Genomic DNA, 20501 nt, shown 5'->3' on the forward strand with positions numbered 1-20501 from the left:
TTTATAACTAATTAAATTCTATAACACGTTTATATAATATTAACATCGTAGATAAATAGATCGGAATTGTTATTATAAGAATTAATGAGAGATTAACGAAACATGAAAATCGGATTGTTCAGAAAAAATATTATTTATATATATATATTATATTATACGATACAATAAGATGAAGTTTAGCGGTTTTGTTATTTGTTAAATTTTGTTTACATTTTTAATGTAATTAATTGATAAATATAATGATTCAATTGACCTTAAGTAAATATAAATAATTAAAATGAAATAAAAAAAAATGCATGTAGGTTAATTAAAACAATGGTATGGTAAAATGTAAAACTATGTAGGTACCTATGTATTAACATAACTATAATACTATATAATTTACACTAAAATAAATACGTATGTATACCTCTCAGTTATTTGTGTGTAAACACAGAGTCCCGATAAAAATATATAGGTATTTCAAATATGTATATTATTACTAACAAGCCAACGATGAAACTTTTCGAAAATTCGGACATCGTAATATACAATGAGTGTATAAGAATAAGAGACTTTAACGCACTAGTATATAAAAGATGATACGTATAATTATTTAATAATATAATATTAAAAAATAAAAAATAAGTAAAAAATTATTAAAATATTGCTGAAAATATATTTATTTTGTATGGATCAAAATAGTGACGATTTAAAAAATGTTTGGAATCAACTATTTTACGTTTTAATATTTAATTGTGAATAAGCGGAAGGAATCTGGAGTTTGGTTAGATAATATTTACAAAAATAATAAAATAGCAAATAAAGTCAACAAATAAGTATATAAATAAATATCGTGTATTCAAGCATAAAATTGAGCAAACGAACTAGAAATTACAATAGATAATTTATTTTGTTGATTTAATATTTGATAAATCTCGTGTGTTTATGCATATGTCACATCTTGTATGAAGCGTGAAAAAAGAAAATACTTAGATTTTGAACACATAAAATATATTATAAATTTGCCCTATATGTTCTGAAAAACAAACTAGATGATAATTTATGATAACTTATCCGAAAGTCACCAATTATGTACCCCTTTCTCGCTACACTATTACAAATACTTCTAAACGTAAACAGATTATTTAATACATAATAAATGTAAAAAATAATAATAAAAGTGTATAAATTATAATAGAAATAGCTTATTGGTTATGTTATTAGTTATCAATTATAAGACTATAGTACTTATATAATTTATAATAATAATTAATAAAACTTAAAAATAATACATTGACTCTACAGTAAACTGCAAAAAAAAGGTTAAAATAAAAAATATAACAAAGAAGAAAATGTTAAGAAATAACCAAATAAAAATGTAGACATCATTGAGGTGTACGAGTAAATAAATGTTAATAATGGACTAAGAGGACGTCGTACGTGTTATTGTCTCCGTTTTACTAATTTATAATAAAGCAAATATACAATCAGTAGAATTCATTTTTTGCTATTAGCTTTTATATTAGAGTCAAATTTTCTATCACCAAACTTAAAGATAATAATATCATCTATAGGGAGTCTCATAGATTTTTATTGATATTTCAATTTTAAAGTGAGTTACGAGCATCTTAAAGTTTTAATATTTTACGTAACTATAACTCACTTAAATAATTAAATATCAATAAAAGCCTATGAGATGACCTAGATAATATTATTACTTTTAAGTTTGATAATAAGATAATTAACTTTAATATTAAATAGCAAACAGCATAACATGGATTCTACTGAACTCAAATTTTTTATATTGTAAATTAATAAAACGGTGACAACACGTGAGTACGACGTCCTCTTAACACTATTGAATTTGTATTTAATCCTAAATTACGAATACGGTCGCATGCGGTAATGTGTAAAATCATGATCATTATTTTTAATATAATAATATACCAGCAACCAGCGTTAAGTTCTTATTACCTTATGGCTTCTAATAAGAATCCATAAGGAGCTGAAGTTTATATTTTGTTAAACGATATAACTTTGGAACGTGTAATGGAAAATATTTTACTAGAATAATGCACATATTAATAATAAATTTAAATAATTATTTTAAAGTAACAATTATTATTCTGTATTCGTTTTATGATTCGTGTTATCGAAAAATACCGTGTTGAGCACGTGTTTCAATTTTATCAGATAACAATAATTATTGTTTTACTGATTTATCGTGATTACGTACGTTTACGACGAAATGGTTATTGTAAGATAATGTTTAGTAGAAATAATATGTTATAGCTCTATTGATAAAAATATATTTCAAATCAAACAGTGTAAGTTATTGCAATTTTACCATCCATGTATCTTTCCACCAAACAACTTAAGTACTTTCGTCTCGATCGTGTATTAATATACTTAGGAGTTAGGGGTATTGTAAACTAATTTTACGGCGTTCAATTTTTCTATACACCGCAATTCGTATTGGCAAAAACCTTTACGTAATAGCGTTAGTATTATGATTATGCATATAATATAATATGTTATATACGTTATGAACATAAGTATTACTTATATTATTAATTATTAGACCTGACTATCATATTAGACTAGGCGGGTGTCAAAAGACACCGGAAAACGCTGTTGCGTTTAAGAGCGTTTCATCGATCAGGACGTCCTCTGTACGATATTTTATTGCGAGACAATGCAAATAATAATATAATAATTCTCGAAGGCGCACGCCGGAAAAATCCGTGTTACGACGCTACAACAATACGACATGACAACCTAGAAGGAAAGAAAACCTATCGGGGGGATGAGTGTGCGCGCGGCTGATTGTATTATAAAATAAAATATAATATAGGTACTTCTATACGTCGTACATCGCGCCCAGAGAGGAGGCCACGGTCGTCTGTGCGCCGCCTTGGTGTGAAAGGTCGTGAAATATAATGCAATACATATTATAAGGACCGCCGCCCGTTTTCCGTCATATTATAATAATAATATATTTGTTATTATTATTACTATTATAATTTTACGGAGGCATCGTCGTCGTTGTAGGCCCCCGGGGGGCCCAGCTACGATTTTTCCCCCCATAGGCGCGCGTACGATAACGTCAAGGAGTGGTCTCGGAAGGTTCACAGCGATTTCAGCGAGTATAAAAAGACACCCGTCCACGGATCCAGCATCACACCCATCCAGACTCCAGAGCAATCATCTCACGGAACGTTGTTCGTATATTTTACTATTTATAATTCCACGTCTCAAACCACTTCACTCAGCGATCATTATGGCTTTCAGGGTAAGTACACATACTTATTGATATGATATATGCATTAAGTAAATTAGTATAGGCATATGTATTATATAAGACGAAACTGATATATTTATAAATCCAACATATATCCTATACGGTTTTCAAAAATTCGGAGCAACACCGATTTAAAATTGCAACTTTTAATTTTTAAGAACTATTATAAATCAGCATGTTTTTTGAAATTATAACAACACATTGTATTGTAATAAATTACATAAATATTATTTCTGTTAAGGTATGTTTGTCGTTCACAACTTTCATCGCAGAATTTTCGATTATTTACTTTTTTTTGTTTTTAATTCGTTTGAAGTTAACTCAGTTTACGTGATAATTACAAATAGATTTTCTCGAATGATGGCGCTACCACAAGTTACCGCTCACGTGTATTATACGTGATTCGTAAACGTTGATAATGCAATGTTTAAAGAGATCCCATAAATATGATTTTATATATAATTACCTACATAGATGATATTAATATGATACAAAAAAAAACTTAATTTTTTTCTTCTATAGAAGAACCCACTATAATAATGTATACCAAAACTATCGTTATAAATTGTATACTAATTTTAAAAATATATTTTAATTAGTGAAGAATTTTAAATTCGCCAGTTATAATAAAAGATGGTGACACTAGACACTCATGCAAAGTTCAAGTAAAAAAACTTTAAAATACCTATATATAATAAGTTTTAAGCCTTGCTAATTACCGGAGTTTGAAAAAACTAAGAATGATCGTTTCAGATAATGATTATAATGAATAATTAATTCAAATAATGACTGCTAAAATACTCATATACATAATAAGACGATATTACCCACCGGGCAACGAATAGTAAATATCTTACTTGATCCTTTAGCATTTAATAATTCTATATTATTATTATTTTTTAAAATTTATTTTAAATGTAGCGTTTTCGATTTGAATTATTTATTTAGGATTAGGTTGTTAGTTAAATTCAGGTAGTCAACAACAAAATAAAAAAATTTAATGAACATTAGAGTATCATAATTCATAACCAATAACCATAATTATTTAGATTAATTCATTGAGATTAAAAGAAAAATTAATTTTAAAAACATACGTTTATATTTAAATTATAAGAAATTTATATTCTCTTAAAGAAATCTCTTGGAATATGATTTCAACTTATAAAATATTAATATGATATTATATTAAGTCAATAACTATAATTATTGTTTATACCAAAAATACTAAAAACAGTTCATTTAACTTAAAAGTTAAAAATCTTACAAAATAATTACAGCAAGAACTATAACATCTAATTAATAATCGCAAGTATGATAAGAACTTATTGAGTTAATTGGGAATGGTTTTATTTGGACACTGAGTCCTGCAGCAATTTTTCTACGATATTATGTAAACACATATAATATATAAATAGAAATGTTTCTTTCTTTGATCGTTATTGATTCAAAAACAATTTTGTTAAAAGTTATAGATGTTAATAGATTTTTAAAGATTCGAGAAAGGTTTGAAAATTTGTTTTATTACTCTTATAAGTCGCAATAGGGTAACTATTACGTGAATTGTGTTTCTATATACGAAAATCGATTGTTTTTTTTTATTGTTTATAACAGGGTTATCATTGGTTACAGATAATAAAATAGTTATTATGATTGAAAATAATTATTTTCTGTATTGTAATTTATTTTGTCATTTCGGCTAATAAAGCAATTCTATTTTTATGTATAAAACTGAGTAACAAATAAAAATATACTCGAAGTAAGAGGGTGGTTAAGGTTTATATTTTAAAAAGACACTCAACCTATCGAAATAGGTTGAGTTTGACAAACTGAAAACGACAGATAGATAGATTATATTGATTACAATAATTTTTGACGAATACGCAGATATAATATTATTCGGATTACACCCATCCCATATGCAAATCCATAGTTATGGACCGTTTAGAATCAAATTTATACATTATTATTTGTGATTCCGGAAGGATCCATAAGAGTTTTAGATTAAAAAACACATTTCAATGTCGTGATAATATAGTTATATATCTCTGGGTAATAATAATTGATCAAGTCGATTAATAATATTATTATACATTTTGTTCAGTTCGCAGTATTCACGTCCGTCCTAGCAGCAGTGGCCTACGGTTCTCCCGTGTACACGCCCTACGCGGCGTCCCCCTACGAGGTCGCCCAGTACTCGCCCGCCCTGTACGCGCCGGTACCGTATTACGCGGCGGCGGCCAAGTCGTACGACGCAGACTACGACCCGAACCCGTCGTACTCGTACGCGTACGACGTGCACGATCAGTTGACGGGCGACTCGAAGAGCCAGCACGAGAGCAGACAGGGCGACGTGGTGCACGGATCGTACAGTCTGGTGGACCCGGACGGTACCAGACGGACTGTCGACTACACGGCGGACCCGCACAACGGTTTTAACGCGGTCGTCACCAAGGAACCGCTGGTCAAGGGTTACGCGGCCGCACCCGCCCGCGCTGCATATCCGGTCAAGACGTACGCGCCCGCGCCCGCCGTCTACCCCGCAACCGTCAACGCTTATGCGCCGATCTATCCGGCCGTCAAGGCGTACGCGCCGTCACCGTACCAGACCGCATACCCGGCTTATCACTGAGACGGCGTTCACGTGACCGTCACCGCCGCACCACTGACCCACTGAAACAGATTTACACTGCACCAAACTTTATCCTATAGGGGTGCTGCACACGCCACTGGATATAGTGAAAATTAAATTATTATTATCACTGCGGCGGTGCCGCCTCTAATTTGAACACAAACATTTTTTGTTTTAATCCTATTTATTACAACTATAATAATTTATACATTTATATAAGGTTTTAAGCTTTTTTTTTAGTTTCATATTATGTTCTATAATGCAATGCAATACCTACCTACACTTAGTTTTTCTTGTTGTTTCTATATAATAAATATACATATACATTTAAGACGAACTACAGTATTATACTGTTGTACGTTACTATTTATATTTTGTTAATAATATAATATAATACTGTATTTTTCGTATATAAATATTTGTGTCTATTTTTTTTTTCTTTGTTGATTTACAAAACGGGCTACTGATCAACAATATAAATTGTACAAATTGAATGTAAGAACCTAGATATACAGAATACAGATATACTTCCTAAATAAGTATACACAAGCATACGAAGATTCACTTCAAAGACTAGTGTATGATATTATTATGAAGGATCCTCTTCCAACATACGTGCAAATAGAAAAAAAAATATTTACGAATAACTGTGAGATGTAGTGTGTTGAAAGGATCTGGTATTAAAGTCAATTTTTTTAAGATTAATAAATACGCCAAATTTGAGGCGTCCAGAAAAACAGAAAAAAAAAATTTAGAACCAGGTAAATCTGATACTTCGAAATTTGGAGGCCTTAGGCCTATCCTTGGAGACTCTTAGTAATGGTTATTATTTTTTAATTCTATGTGATAATAATATATTAAACTTTACTGTAAAAAATATTTTAATCAAAAGTATGATTGAAAAATGAGATTATTAATACTATTCGAGAAATTACATTACAAATGGTCTATTGGTCTTGGTGATGGATAAAAAATACTGACTATAAAAAAAAAAAATTTTAAACTGACGAGTGGAGGCAAATCACATAAAAAGTATTGAATAGAAAAACGGAGATATTTTATCTATAATTCTGAGAAAGAATACAACGCAATAGTCAGAGGCAAACGAGAAAGATTAGTACATAGGAATCAGTTATATGTGAGCTATATTAAAAACAATACAATTATGAGTATGACTTAAATTTTTTAAATAGATATAAAGTGTTATTGAATAATAGATAAAGAACAATTTACCTTGAATTTGGAAGTCTACGTCTTTAATATTGCGATTTATATAAAAAAAAAAATACCTATTCTGCCTATACCTATACAGATTGTATACTTTTTAACTGAATAAAAATTATTTTAAAAATTAAAATTAATTATAGTGTATGAATATTAAGGTGTAAAATCTCAGGAGCTGTTATTTTAGCTCCTTGAATTTTATAATTATATTCAAAATAATATAAACTATATTCATGAAAAAAAAAAATGAACGAATAAAACTGTTGCAACTCCTACATAGCAGACATAAACCGACATTTTGACAAAATTTACATAATACTATATATACATATAGTTATATATATATATATATATATATATAAAAAATTATTTTTAGTAGAAACCATTTTAAACGTTAATTTCTAAGGTATATTTTATTATTTTATGATATAAATATACAACACTATATGATAGTAATTTACTTTCTATCAATATTAAGAGTAATTGAACTAATTTATATAAAAATCAATTTAAATTTACAACATTATAATTATTATATTACCAGGTTTTATTAAATTATAAGGTAATATAGCAAAACATATTATAGTGTGAATAGATTCGTAGTAGAAAAATTAATTACAATTTGTCTAAATATATTATTGCGTAAAAAAAAAATATTATATACATAACGGAGAAAATTTGAAGTTCCCAACAATTAACTATTTTTGAATTACAAAATAACTAATCTTTTCAGGAAAAAAATCTTATTTTTTGTTTAAATATCTGATTTCATAAAAATTAGAACTTTATGTAGTTAAGTATTTTCGATATTTTTCAATAAAGTATGAAAATCTTATGAAGAACCTAAATTTAACTTTTACACTTCGTGACACTTAAAATAATATTATCAACATAAATAAATGCCAATTAAACAAAAAAGAAGGGTGTTGGCAGTATAAAGAATCAAATAGTTATTCGTGTACATTATTACACCAATTTTGTGATTTCTGTTAATCAAATAACTCTAAATATTTTAAGCAAATTATAGTTTCCTACTGGCTGCGGCTTAGCTGAACAAAATGTCAAAGTTATATAATTTATTAATAATTATTACACAAGATTAAAATTATTTATACGTTAACACTCGAAAAAATACCTCAATATTTTCACGTAAAGTCAATATTATATTGCTTACAATGTCATAATATATGTTATATTCGATGATTTAAATCGTTAAATATTAATTCCTATTTATTTATTTAACCGGAATAGAAGTAAAATTAGGTATAATGATTATCGATATTTGGTTAACATCAAGCATTTGTATCGTCTAAATATTTTATTAATGAAAGAAAAAATATAAAATAATAAAAACAACCTACCTACAAAACGTAATAATTGAATAAGTAAAGCAATTAAAAATAAATTATAATTGCCTTAAAATAAAAATTAATAGATACTTGTAATGATTATTGATTACGTATAAATGTATCAATAATAATGGTTTATACTAAAAATTGTATTATTTAAAATATTTTAATACTTATTTATGTAAAATAGTTATAATATTGTTAGTTATCAATCAATAACTTGGTTGAGTGACACCAAGCTTTTGCTAACTTTAAAAATTGGTTTATATATATTTTTATTTTTATCTAAAATAACTTCAAGTTTTTAAATTTATATAATTTTAGTTTTTAGTTTGTATAGTATTTTTTTATCGAGTTAGTTCGTATCACATAAAAAGATGCATTCTGATTTTCAATAATAATTCTCTATTTGAATTAGATTAAAAACATAGCTCACCAAGTATCTACTCATTAAGACATACTTTAAATTAATTTTGTTTTAAGTCAACCATATATTTGCACATTAAAATTCAATATTTAAAAAAAATGTTTAATAAACTAAGATTATTTTGAAAAACGGCGTTTATTATATGCAATATAAATGCACCTAAATAATAATTTTATTTCACTTGTATTTTTTAGTAGGAAAACGCCTGATAATCTAAAAAATACCAATAATTATAAAAAAAAAAAAAATAAAAGAGAAAATAAATAATAATATAACATTAAAACTATATGAAAAAATATTCAAATTTATAATGGTTAAAGAAAAATTAATTAATATAAATATTAAAAAATGAATAATGTTAATTCAATAGGTTAAGTTGTACATATATTGTATACATCAAATATATTATCCATTATATTTATAATGCAAATAATAATATTTACATTGCAGAATACAAAATATATTTTTCAAATTAAAATAAATATTATATTTTAATGTAGCATATTCAATTATATTAAACACCTCATATAAAAGAGTTTTCTTACCACTAACAGCTTTAAATTATAACCATGCAAGTATATTGCATATAACGAACGCCGTATAAAAATATAATATGTATAAAATTTGTTTAAATCAGTAATATATTACCCAGGTATTGAAAATTACAGATTTTAGATTTTATGACAAACATTAAGGTTAGTATTCAAGAACGGGATAATTAACGATACATATAAAAAGAGTTTTAACTTGTAAATTTACTTTTTAATTAATTTAAAGTTTTCTAAAAACTAGTTATTGTTTTTTAATACATCAAAGTATCAAACTATACTAATTTTATATTGAGGTAAAATTATGTATTTGTTTGAATTTTGGGGTTAATATCTAGAACTAGAGAACTTATTTAAAAATTATTTTCACAATGAAAAAAAAAATTATGTTTATTCTAGGGCTCTAGGCTATATACGAGTACTAGCACGAGGCTCTTAGTAAAAGATCATCAAAATAATTTGATCATACCGATACTATTACTCTCACTGGGCTAGTAGAAAGACATCTGGCGTAAATTCCACAAATCCATATCATAATCTGATGACATCGATATACTTACTTATATCTTTTAAACGCTAGAATTTTCCGGTGAAAGTTTTGTTTGCTCTCACAATAAATAAGTCTCAGGGACAAACATTCTCGCTGGTTATATTGATGTGAAAAAGGAGTGTTTTTACCGTGAAAATTATATGTTAGGTAATCTCGAGTGGGTCTCTACTGATAACCAATATATTTTTCTACTGGAAAACAAAACTTTAAACATAGTACATAGCAAAGCTTTGGCGAGTAGTGGAAATTATTTTACTTACTAATATTCGTCATACACAAATATAAAAATAACTAGAGTAAATAACTACATGCCGATTACAAACTTAGTAAAGAGCCTTAGTGTTTAGTGAAAATAAATGTGCAAATATTATGATTGACGTGTTAAAAATCAAATCAAAATCAAAGTTAAACTTTAATCTTTTTTTGTTTTTAAGTTTTAAACATCACTACACTAGATATTAAATAAAGAAATGAACAAAATATAAGTGGATACATATTATACGGATAACTAACGGGGACGACTAGTGTAAATATATTTCAATAAGAAAAAACACACAAATATAAACATTGGTTTTGAAAATAAATTTAAAAATCAATATGTAGTGCCTAAATATAATATACAATAATTAATATGATATAAAACTAATATTCTCCAACATACTAGTTTTAAATGCACATTAATACATTAATTACATAAAAAAATATTTTATTAATTAATATATGTACTATATCTGCAGATTAATATAAAGTTGCATTTATTAAGCCAAAGAAAGATGTCTCTATTATTATTCGTTTAACCATTTTTATTCTTCCAAGAATGATTTTAGTTAATTTGATTTTTTTCACATTAAGATTAAAAAAAGAAAAATATATAAATTTTTTTATGAAATTCGTTTTATCAATACTGTTTCAACCAAATGTTTATAAATTATGGGTTAACGGTAAAATGTTTATAAAATATAATATGAACCGTTCTGCTAATTTGATACGGAACCCCTTCTGAAGCATATAACACTATAGGAAATATATAATTGGGCTCTCAACATTTCTCGAATATATGAGTATCGAACTCCGGTATAAAATACACATTAAATAAACCATTAAACTCAAACATACACACATATATCGATACTTACATACATGCAGATACACACATAAAAAGTATTTATTTTCGTTGATGCAAAAAATGATTCTTTAGCAAAAATTTTAAGAATACTTGGATCATGATGGAAGCTTGGGTAAGTTTAAGTTAAAATCATATTTTATTATTTTAGAAGTAGATGATAATTAATAATACTTAATACTTTATTGAAATGAATCAACTAAAATTATTCGAATATTTTGTGATTTTGCCGACATATTTCTAAATACTATTAGTTCGAAAATACGCCAAAAAAAAAAAAAAAAAATTAAAGATTTAATTATTATAAATTAAAATATAATCAAAATGTACGTGAGAATAGTATAAACTATTATAACTATACTGCATACTGCATGTCCTGAATAATAATTTTATTTAGTCGTGTAATTGAATACACATTTTTCTCAAATTAATATTATATCGTTTCTTTAATTTTATTAAGTAGCTGTAATTATGTAATTATACTAAAATATATTCGAATGAGAACGTACTGAGACAAAGATATACTTTTATCATAAATTACAATATAAGGATAATACGACTAATTTTTTAAAAAAAATTGTGTTATACATTGTTATGTAACAAATAGTTTTTGAAAATAAAATAAAAGATTATAAGTGTTATAACAAGATAAAAATCGTATGATCTGATTAACAATACTATACACATTATAATATTATATAGGTAAAAGGTATAGTATAGTAATGGTATGGCACAAATTCTTGAACACTAAATATGGTTCTAGAAGCAAGAATTGTATTTTTTTCTACATATATAAATATTTACTTTTTTCCCCATAAAGCTTCATTCCAAAAAGGAAAAACTACACACCCGTTACTTCCTCTACTTAACATCAATCAAACTATGTTACTAAATTTATGGAAAAAAAAATCAAAGATTGTTGAAGAATGTAGAAAATTCAACACGTTTAATACAATGATAAATTGATAAAATAATAGTAACAACGAATTTATAAAATAAAGAAATTACGACAAACTTACAATTATTAAAACTGAAATTAATAATGCCCATTCACTATACATGTATCAGTAAATTCTAATGTTTGGTTCATTTTTTTTTAAATTATTTATATATATAATTTTTTATTACAATTTTTATTTATCATATTAAACATATATTATTTATATATCATATTAAACTTTTAAACATGGAATTTAAGAACAAAGTATTGGCAAAAAATAAAATAATAATTAATATTCTGAAGTCTGAACTTTCATAGTTCCTTTTAAATTTAACAAAAAAAAAAAATGGTTTTTATTTTTCAACAATAATTTTAAGTAAAATTTAGAAAATAATAATTAAATTAAATTTACAACGTAAGAGAAGTCGTGAGGTATTGTTAAATTTAAAAATAGCTATAAGTTAACTATTTTATCATTTTTTTTAAAAGTAAACAATTTAACATTTTTATTTAAAATCATTTTGAATAATAATGGAAGAATTAATTTATAATATTTGATTATTCAAAACATAATTTAGATTGAAATAGTAAGTAGATTATTGTATCTACGTTATTGTGTAATGAAGGTACTGTAATCTACAGTAATATATTACCATCTAGTTACCGAGTTGCCCGATTAAACATTTAGATGGACAATTCGTGGAAATTACTTTATATTTACAGCTGTAGACTTATAAATAAAAAAATAATATGAAATAAACTTTTATAATATTGTATACTTTTATATTAAATAAATTTGAATAAAATTAACATATTAATTAATATACAATATTTAATTAGTTTTATAAAAATAAGGGCTTTGTTATCGCTTTTATTAATTAAAACTGATATCGAATATATATTTAACTCAACTTTATAAAATTAAAGCCAACTACTGCAGTGTATAATACAAAATTACAATAACATAATATTATGTACCTATAAATATATGTATATACATACAATTTGTATATTTAATATATACAGTATATAGATGTATAACATAAAATATACCTTAGGTCAACACAAGTACGCTGACTTATTATTAATTGACAACAGACATTGTCCGAATAACTTATAAATTCTAGACACGCGGACTTAAGAGACTTGTTTTTGATTAAACTACGTATTAAATTCCTAAGAAACAGTGGCGAAATATGCAATTACTCGATTTCACGTCTGTTTTTATACACCAGTATTGTGCAAAAAAAAAAATAAAATAATAATACATCAAGCAAGATATTTCAATACAATCTGATTACCATTAATCACAAGTTTGGCCGTTTCCAATTGATAATTTTTTATCAATTTCATTTTGTTAAATCAACCACAAACGACACTTCACTTAAATTGTTTTCAAGGACTTTGTAAATAAATCGTCGGTAAAAATGTATTATACATTTATTCTCATACGCCTACTCTTTTTGTATGTCAAATATAATATTATGTACATTCAATTTTATTTAAATACGCTCAATTCCGACGTAATTATTTAATAATAAATTAATAAGGCTATTATTATACACGGAATACATTTTAACATTAGAATAATAGAATTATCCATATAGAAGAAAATAATTATATGATATTTTTTTAAGTAAACAAAAGTTTTTAATATAAATAATTTGTTTTTGTCTTTTAACAGATTTGGATTTTTTTTATCTTTTCTTTATTCTCTACACTCGCGAAACATTCTTGTCAAGTGACACATGACCATAGTACCGAATCTTTAAACCCCATCATTATACTACCAGCCTCGTCCGGAATCTCGTACGAATCACTTCATTATCCAGTACCCGCGGAACAGCAGCACCAAGTAATACCACTAGTGATAAACACGGGAAAAATTCCTTTAATAAATCACGCAGTCCAAGCGCCAATACAATACTTTGTACCCAATAGTGAAAACCGACGCTCACCGATACATGAATCGACACAATATTTACTGGCTAGAGACAAACGTGTACAACCTAACACGGAAACAATGTTATATTCAAACGATGAGGAAATCCAAAATCGACCTACGAACGATCATAATAATGATCCACCTATTGGAAAAGCTACAATTTACTCAGAAACGCATGTCAGTGGTCAACCGGCATCGCAAGGGTACAGTTACGGTTATAAAATAATCCGCGGCCATGTTGGCGATTCGAATGACCGACATGATGTACCGAGTATTGTTGACGATGACGGACCGTCGCGGTCGAGCCATCATAATATATCCAGACCACACGAAGCGGATAGAATGTTAGAGCACATTACGATAGACCCTAGTGCCAAACTACAAGAGGCAAACAACGAACGAAAAACAGATAAATCTAAACCACGGTATAACAAACCAAACAATATTTCCAGAACATTTAAACCGATAGTTGTTAAGACAGAGTTAAATGCAACAGAAACTGAATTGAAAAAATATTACAAGAAGGTAAAAAATGCAGAAACACCAATCAATAAGGCGCCTAATACTGGTGAAAAATTGACTACAATAAATCCTGTTCAGCAGTGAAACTGTCAACTAAATAAAATACGGTGGTGGGATAATGGCGACCATACAAACGCATTAAATATCGTTTTAGTATAATATAACTATAATTAATGAGTTAATATTATAATTTTTTTATTATAGTGTTATTAATATAATAAAAAACAGATAGTGGTAACTATTTCAAAATAAATATCATCGAAAATACTGCATAATATCATTATATCGACTACTGGCAACTGCATAGCATACAATAATAATAAACATGTAACACTTTTTAAGTGTACTACTCTGTAATCGAGCATTAGTTACATTTATTTTATATTTAAATATATCATTATGCATTTTTGTAATTCAATAAAAAAATAAATGATTGGTATCATATTATACATTAATTACTTTGTATTAGTGAAAACTTTAATGTTAAGTTAATGTATACTATTATGGATTATGGATATTGACTATAATGACTCTATAGTATAATTTTCATGATTATGATTATGATTGCTTGTAACAAACACGATACCATATTATTATGACTCCAGTTAGGTTAGATATCATAGACATTTAACGTAGCTCAGTAAACCATAAAATATATACCTACCTATTAGATACTTTCTTCCTTTTTATTTTATGTATTAAATATTTCTAGAATACTTCCTAAATCACTAACATCGAAAAAATTAATTATAAATAAATACATTTAGCTAGTCTAATGATAAATATTTAAAAAAAAAAAAAATGGTAATAAATCGTTAAAATTATGATTAAGTTACCCAAATATGAAAAATATATTATAATATGATTAGATCAAATGATTAACAAAGATTAATTTAGATAAAATACATTATAAGTACCTACGTAGAAATTATATGATGGTGAAAGAGAAATTGAATTATTATAATTATTTAATAATTGAATTTATTAATTAAAATTCCCAATTATATAATAGAAAAACAAAAACTAAAGTCTACGAGTACTTAAATGTTATATTTGAAAAATATGAAATATATAATGAATAAAAATCAATTTACACTACAAAGTAATAGAAGTATAGCAATATATTTAACGCTGAAAATAAACTATTAGTAGGTACTACGTGATTATATTTTTGATTCAATGAACAAGTAGAAATACATTTTTAATAAAATTAATGTATAATGTATATTGTATCGTAATGAAATGTAAATGAAAATACACGCATTGTAATACCGCTACTACTACAGTCTACATTATAATTTTATACTAAATTTTATACTATTCTTGTTGTTCTATTATTAATCATTATATTTTAATTTAATAACAGCTAACATTTGTTAAGGGAAAAATTTAATATGTATAGTACATAATAAATATTCAAAACAATTTCACTTAATATATATATTTAATAATTAGTTTGACTTCTTTCAAACTAAATATAATGAAATGCAATCATAAAATCAAATCAAAATAGAACTGCATTTAACACATGTGCATTTTAGTGTAATTGACATATAATAATAAAACAAAATATTAAATATTAGATACCTCATTAACAAATACTAAAATTTAAAAATCATGATATATATTATATATCAGCTAAGGATAAAGAGTAAATACTACTACCATAAACTGGTTGATCACAAACAATTTTTAAGCAAATCCTGACAACCTATTAAATTATTATTTATTCAATTTTTAAGAATAATCATTTCACATAGTTCTTGTAATATTCTTATTTTATGAGACAAGTAATATTTAAAAATGCATGGTTTTGTGTCCTACAAAAATATGCGTCACAAATATTTTTTGTGAAATATAAATTGTATAGCTTTTTATAACGTGAAAAGTAAAATGTTAAGTTTTATTTTAACAAATATAAATTTGTTACCTAACAATTACATATACCTTTCAAAATTATTTTTAAACACAATACTAATGCTTCTGATAATTCTAAATTCAAATAATTTATATTTTCAGAATTGTAATTTTTTTAAAATTAATAAAAACATTGTAGAACTAAGAATTTATGACTATCAAAATATGTGATTATTTATTTTAAAACTTTTTTAAACGAAACCAATTTTAGAATTTTTAATTATGTTCAAAATATTTAAATTATAGGTATAGGTAATGTAAAATTTTATGTATTACGGTAAAATTACAAATACCAGTAAAACCGCATAACAGTAAATTTCGGGTTATTGGTAATCTTTGTAAATTCTAAGATAATAGGTATACAAAATAATTTGGTCAAATTCCGAATGGTTTTTATACTTAAAACTTTTGAAAATTAAAAATGGTAAGTCGATAATCATAAGATAAGTTTTTAAAGACTAAAATTAAAAAAAATATGACAAAAAAAACTAAATTAAATATAATCAGAGGAAAATTAGGATTAGAAAATTATATTACACAGTTAATTTAAACTTGCTTTAGTTATAATTATAAATTTCTTTTTAAAAAAAATTTGTAATATTTATTATTTATTAATGTAAAAAATATGGATTCCTTAAATTATATATTACAAAAAACAATAGGTATTAACTAAGTTTTTTATTTGCATTTATTTGTTTATTTACTTTTAACTTGTTTTTAAGCAAATTCTTGATTTCATAAAATAACTAATGATAAAATACAAAATAAGTAACTACGAACAATTTTTTTGATAGTTGGGTTGGGGAGGGAAGTGGAGAAATACTAATTATTATGAATTTACTATGTGTATTTATATGTTCAATGTTAATATTTTTTTGTTCAAGATCATATTATTATTATTATTGTTTTGTATTTTTTAAATATTATAAATTGGTATTCAAAGTTGTTTTTGTTTCTATTATTTTCAATGATAGTCTTATAGAGAATATTCTTATACACAAGGATCCTACAAAATATTATTTGATATTTTTTAACTTCCCATTTAGAAAAATGTAAATATATTAATCCGCGGCCTAGACTCATATCAGGTATGCATTATACGCCATAAAAACGTCCTCGATAAATGCGTGTCGGACCATCTTTCACGTACGCGTTCTAATATTCAGAAATTACTCCACGATAAACAATGAATTTAAGCTTGCCAATATAATTACTATGAAAATTTATTGATAAGAATTCGTGATTAATCAAATATTTATTTTAAAACATCTTTAATTTGATAATATTTTTATGTTTTATACTTCATAATTATTAGTTTTTACTTTTTTATTTATACACTATATAAGTAATATAATAATTTAAATAAGACAAATAATTCCATAACAATTTAATATATATACATATTGGCCGAGTACATAAAAGGGTCAATTTCTATTTGTACATTTGGCTCGAAAACAAAATTCACTTAATGATCTATTTCATTGCAAAATCCAAACTATGAAGATGCATCATGGTCATTTGAGACATGAATATAATTTAATTCTAATCACGGCGTCAGAATTGAATATTAACATGTTCATCGATATGAATTATATTTGTCTACACGTACGAGATGTCCTTAAAAATGGTGGGGCACGAGGGCCTTTTAAACAATATATAAATGGGAGTCGATCAAGATTGAATCACATCACAGTCAATCACTCCAAACAGTACTACTATTACCAGTACAAGAAGTATTCAATTCACAAACTCAACAACTGCTTCAAAATGAAGGTAAGTACATTAAGCTAACAAACGAGTAAACCGATTATTTCACGTTCAAAAAAAAGTTCGTTCAGAATTGACTGAAAAAATAATAAAATTCAAAAATGTTTCAGGTATTCATCATTCTGCCCTTAGTAGCCGCTATGGTTTCAGCTGCCGAAGTTGTCATAACCGATGTACCCGCGACCTACGTAGCATCTTCATTCACGTCACACGGACCCGTCCCTTGGGCTTATCTGCAACCATTCTACCAATCAGCACCGTTGGTGGCATACACAGCATACGCAGCACCAGCAGCTAAAGTCGTCGCCACTACCCCAGCCAAAATCGTTACACCAGCCAAAACCGTTCCTGTTGCCGTAGCACCCGCTAAGCTTGTCGCACCTACTGTACCGGTCACCAAAGTTGTACAAGTTGTACCAGCTCAATTTCAGCCCGATCCATCATACACATTTGCATACCAGGTACAGGATCAGATAACTGGCGACTCTAAGAGCCAACAAGAAACCCGTCAAGGGGACGTCGTCAAAGGCCAATACAGTTTGATCGAACCTGATGGCACTAGGAGAACAGTAGACTACACAGCTGACCCAACAAACGGATTTAATGCATACGTACAGAAATCTGACGCACAACAAGCGGTGTTCGTACCATCAGTATCGACAGACGATGTAGAAACTATCAAAGTAGACACCATTGAAGTTGAACCAGTCAGGTATGCGCCCACGGGCTCAAAACCATTGAAGAATACACTAGCTGTGCCCGAAACCAAAACTAAAACTGGTTATTGATAAACGTTTAATACAAATAAATATTTTGCTAAAAATTCCAATTTGATTCATAAAATAGAATAAAGAAAATTATGTTATATTATTCATTATATATTTATATTTATATTTTTATATTTATTTATTTATTTAAATGACAAACTGTAAAACAAAACAAAAACCCAAATAAAGTTAATTTATATATTTATAAATATTTTTGTTTTATAATTGTTAACATTTAAATGTTTTTACAGCTTTACCAATGTTTCATTTAAAAAAAGTGAGATGAATTATGTGATTTACTCAAAAAAACACTGGTAATTAATACATTCGGTCACAACTTAAAATACAAATTAGTCAATAAGTACTCTATAAAATTAAATTGATAATCGTGTAATTGAGATTTATTGAATATCAGCAAAAATGTAGTATAAAGGCAATTTGTTTTAAGCTCAATTCTAAAGATGCAAATTCATCACATGTTATTAAGTTAGTAAAACTATAAAACCACCCATAAGGCATATATTTTATCATAGTCATTTAATTTTTGTGTTCTATTAAATTTCTATTAACAACCACTAGCAATGATATTTAACATTAAAAAGTTTATCAAATATAATATAATTATTAAACCAATAGTAAATACGATTTATTCTACTTTTAAATAAATATAAAACTAATCCAGCTAGTTGGTACTTAATTTTACTTAAGTAGAAAAATGTTTAAATACTAAATTAGCGATCGATACACATACTATAATACGAGTGGAAGTATTCGAATACTACCAATAGGTGTCTTGTACAGTTACATTTCTCAAGACTTAAAGAATTTGTTTCTAAAAATTATTTATCACCGGAAGCGTATTAGATTAAATATGAAAACAATATATGTATCACATACCAGAGTAATATTTGTTATAAATATATAAGTAGTTCAGTAGTTGCCATATAATAAAACTGTTGGCATTCCCAAAATATTACACTGAATTTATTATTTCAGTAGATACATATACAACACTTTTATCACTTGAATATTAATTTCCAAATAACATAACTAGATTCTCAGCAAAACAATTATAAATAAACTAGTATCATATCATATAATAGAACAATAGATAATCACGATATTTATCACACGAAGTTAGAATTGAAATAATTATCTGATTAAATCATTAAGATATGTACTTACCATATAAGACATAACTTATTATTTTAGGTATTAATATAAAGTACCTAGTAACTATTTGTTTTTGTACAATAAATTGTGTAATAAATTACATAAAATTTTTAACACTTAATTAAAATATAGTCAAATTTTGAAGCAACTTAGTAAGTACCAGCTACGTAAGTAATTTTTAAAAACAATGATATTGTTTTTTTTAAATTTACAACTATAGTTCACACTTATAATGATATACAGACATATAAATATATATATATATATATATATATTTATATTGATGTCATTATTAAAATTATATCGACTAAATATAAATGATATAAATTAAATGTCA

At 26.0% G+C, this 20501-nt stretch overlaps 4 protein-coding genes across 5 annotated transcripts in view; 3 read left to right on the forward strand and 1 right to left on the reverse strand.

Annotated features, from left to right (window-relative positions):
• The window catches only part of LOC114126665 (neurobeachin-like protein 1), a 107733-nt gene that overhangs the window by 60025 nt on the left and 27207 nt on the right, over nt 1-20501 (reverse strand). The window lies entirely within an intron of this gene.
• On the forward strand, nt 3146-6328 carry LOC114126670 (larval cuticle protein A2B-like). The gene is made up of 2 exons (XM_027990669.2): nt 3146-3274; nt 5385-6328. The coding sequence occupies exons 1-2, from the start codon at nt 3263-3265 to the stop codon at nt 5910-5912; spliced, it is 540 nt and encodes a 179-aa protein (XP_027846470.2). The 5' UTR covers nt 3146-3262; the 3' UTR covers nt 5913-6328.
• LOC114126668 (uncharacterized) lies at nt 11082-14997 on the forward strand. The gene is made up of 2 exons (XM_027990668.2): nt 11082-11248; nt 13758-14997. Exons 1-2 carry the CDS (start codon nt 11234-11236, stop codon nt 14622-14624), a joined length of 882 nt encoding a protein of 293 aa, XP_027846469.1. The 5' UTR covers nt 11082-11233; the 3' UTR covers nt 14625-14997.
• Nucleotides 18070-19200, forward strand: LOC114126667 (cuticle protein 21-like). Its single transcript, XM_027990667.2, has 2 exons — nt 18070-18230; nt 18335-19200. The coding sequence occupies exons 1-2, from the start codon at nt 18225-18227 to the stop codon at nt 19010-19012; spliced, it is 684 nt and encodes a 227-aa protein (XP_027846468.2). The 5' UTR covers nt 18070-18224; the 3' UTR covers nt 19013-19200.

This window comes from Aphis gossypii, chromosome 3 (genome assembly GCF_020184175.1).
Source record: "Aphis gossypii isolate Hap1 chromosome 3, ASM2018417v2, whole genome shotgun sequence".
Taxonomy (NCBI): domain Eukaryota; kingdom Metazoa; phylum Arthropoda; class Insecta; order Hemiptera; family Aphididae; genus Aphis; species Aphis gossypii.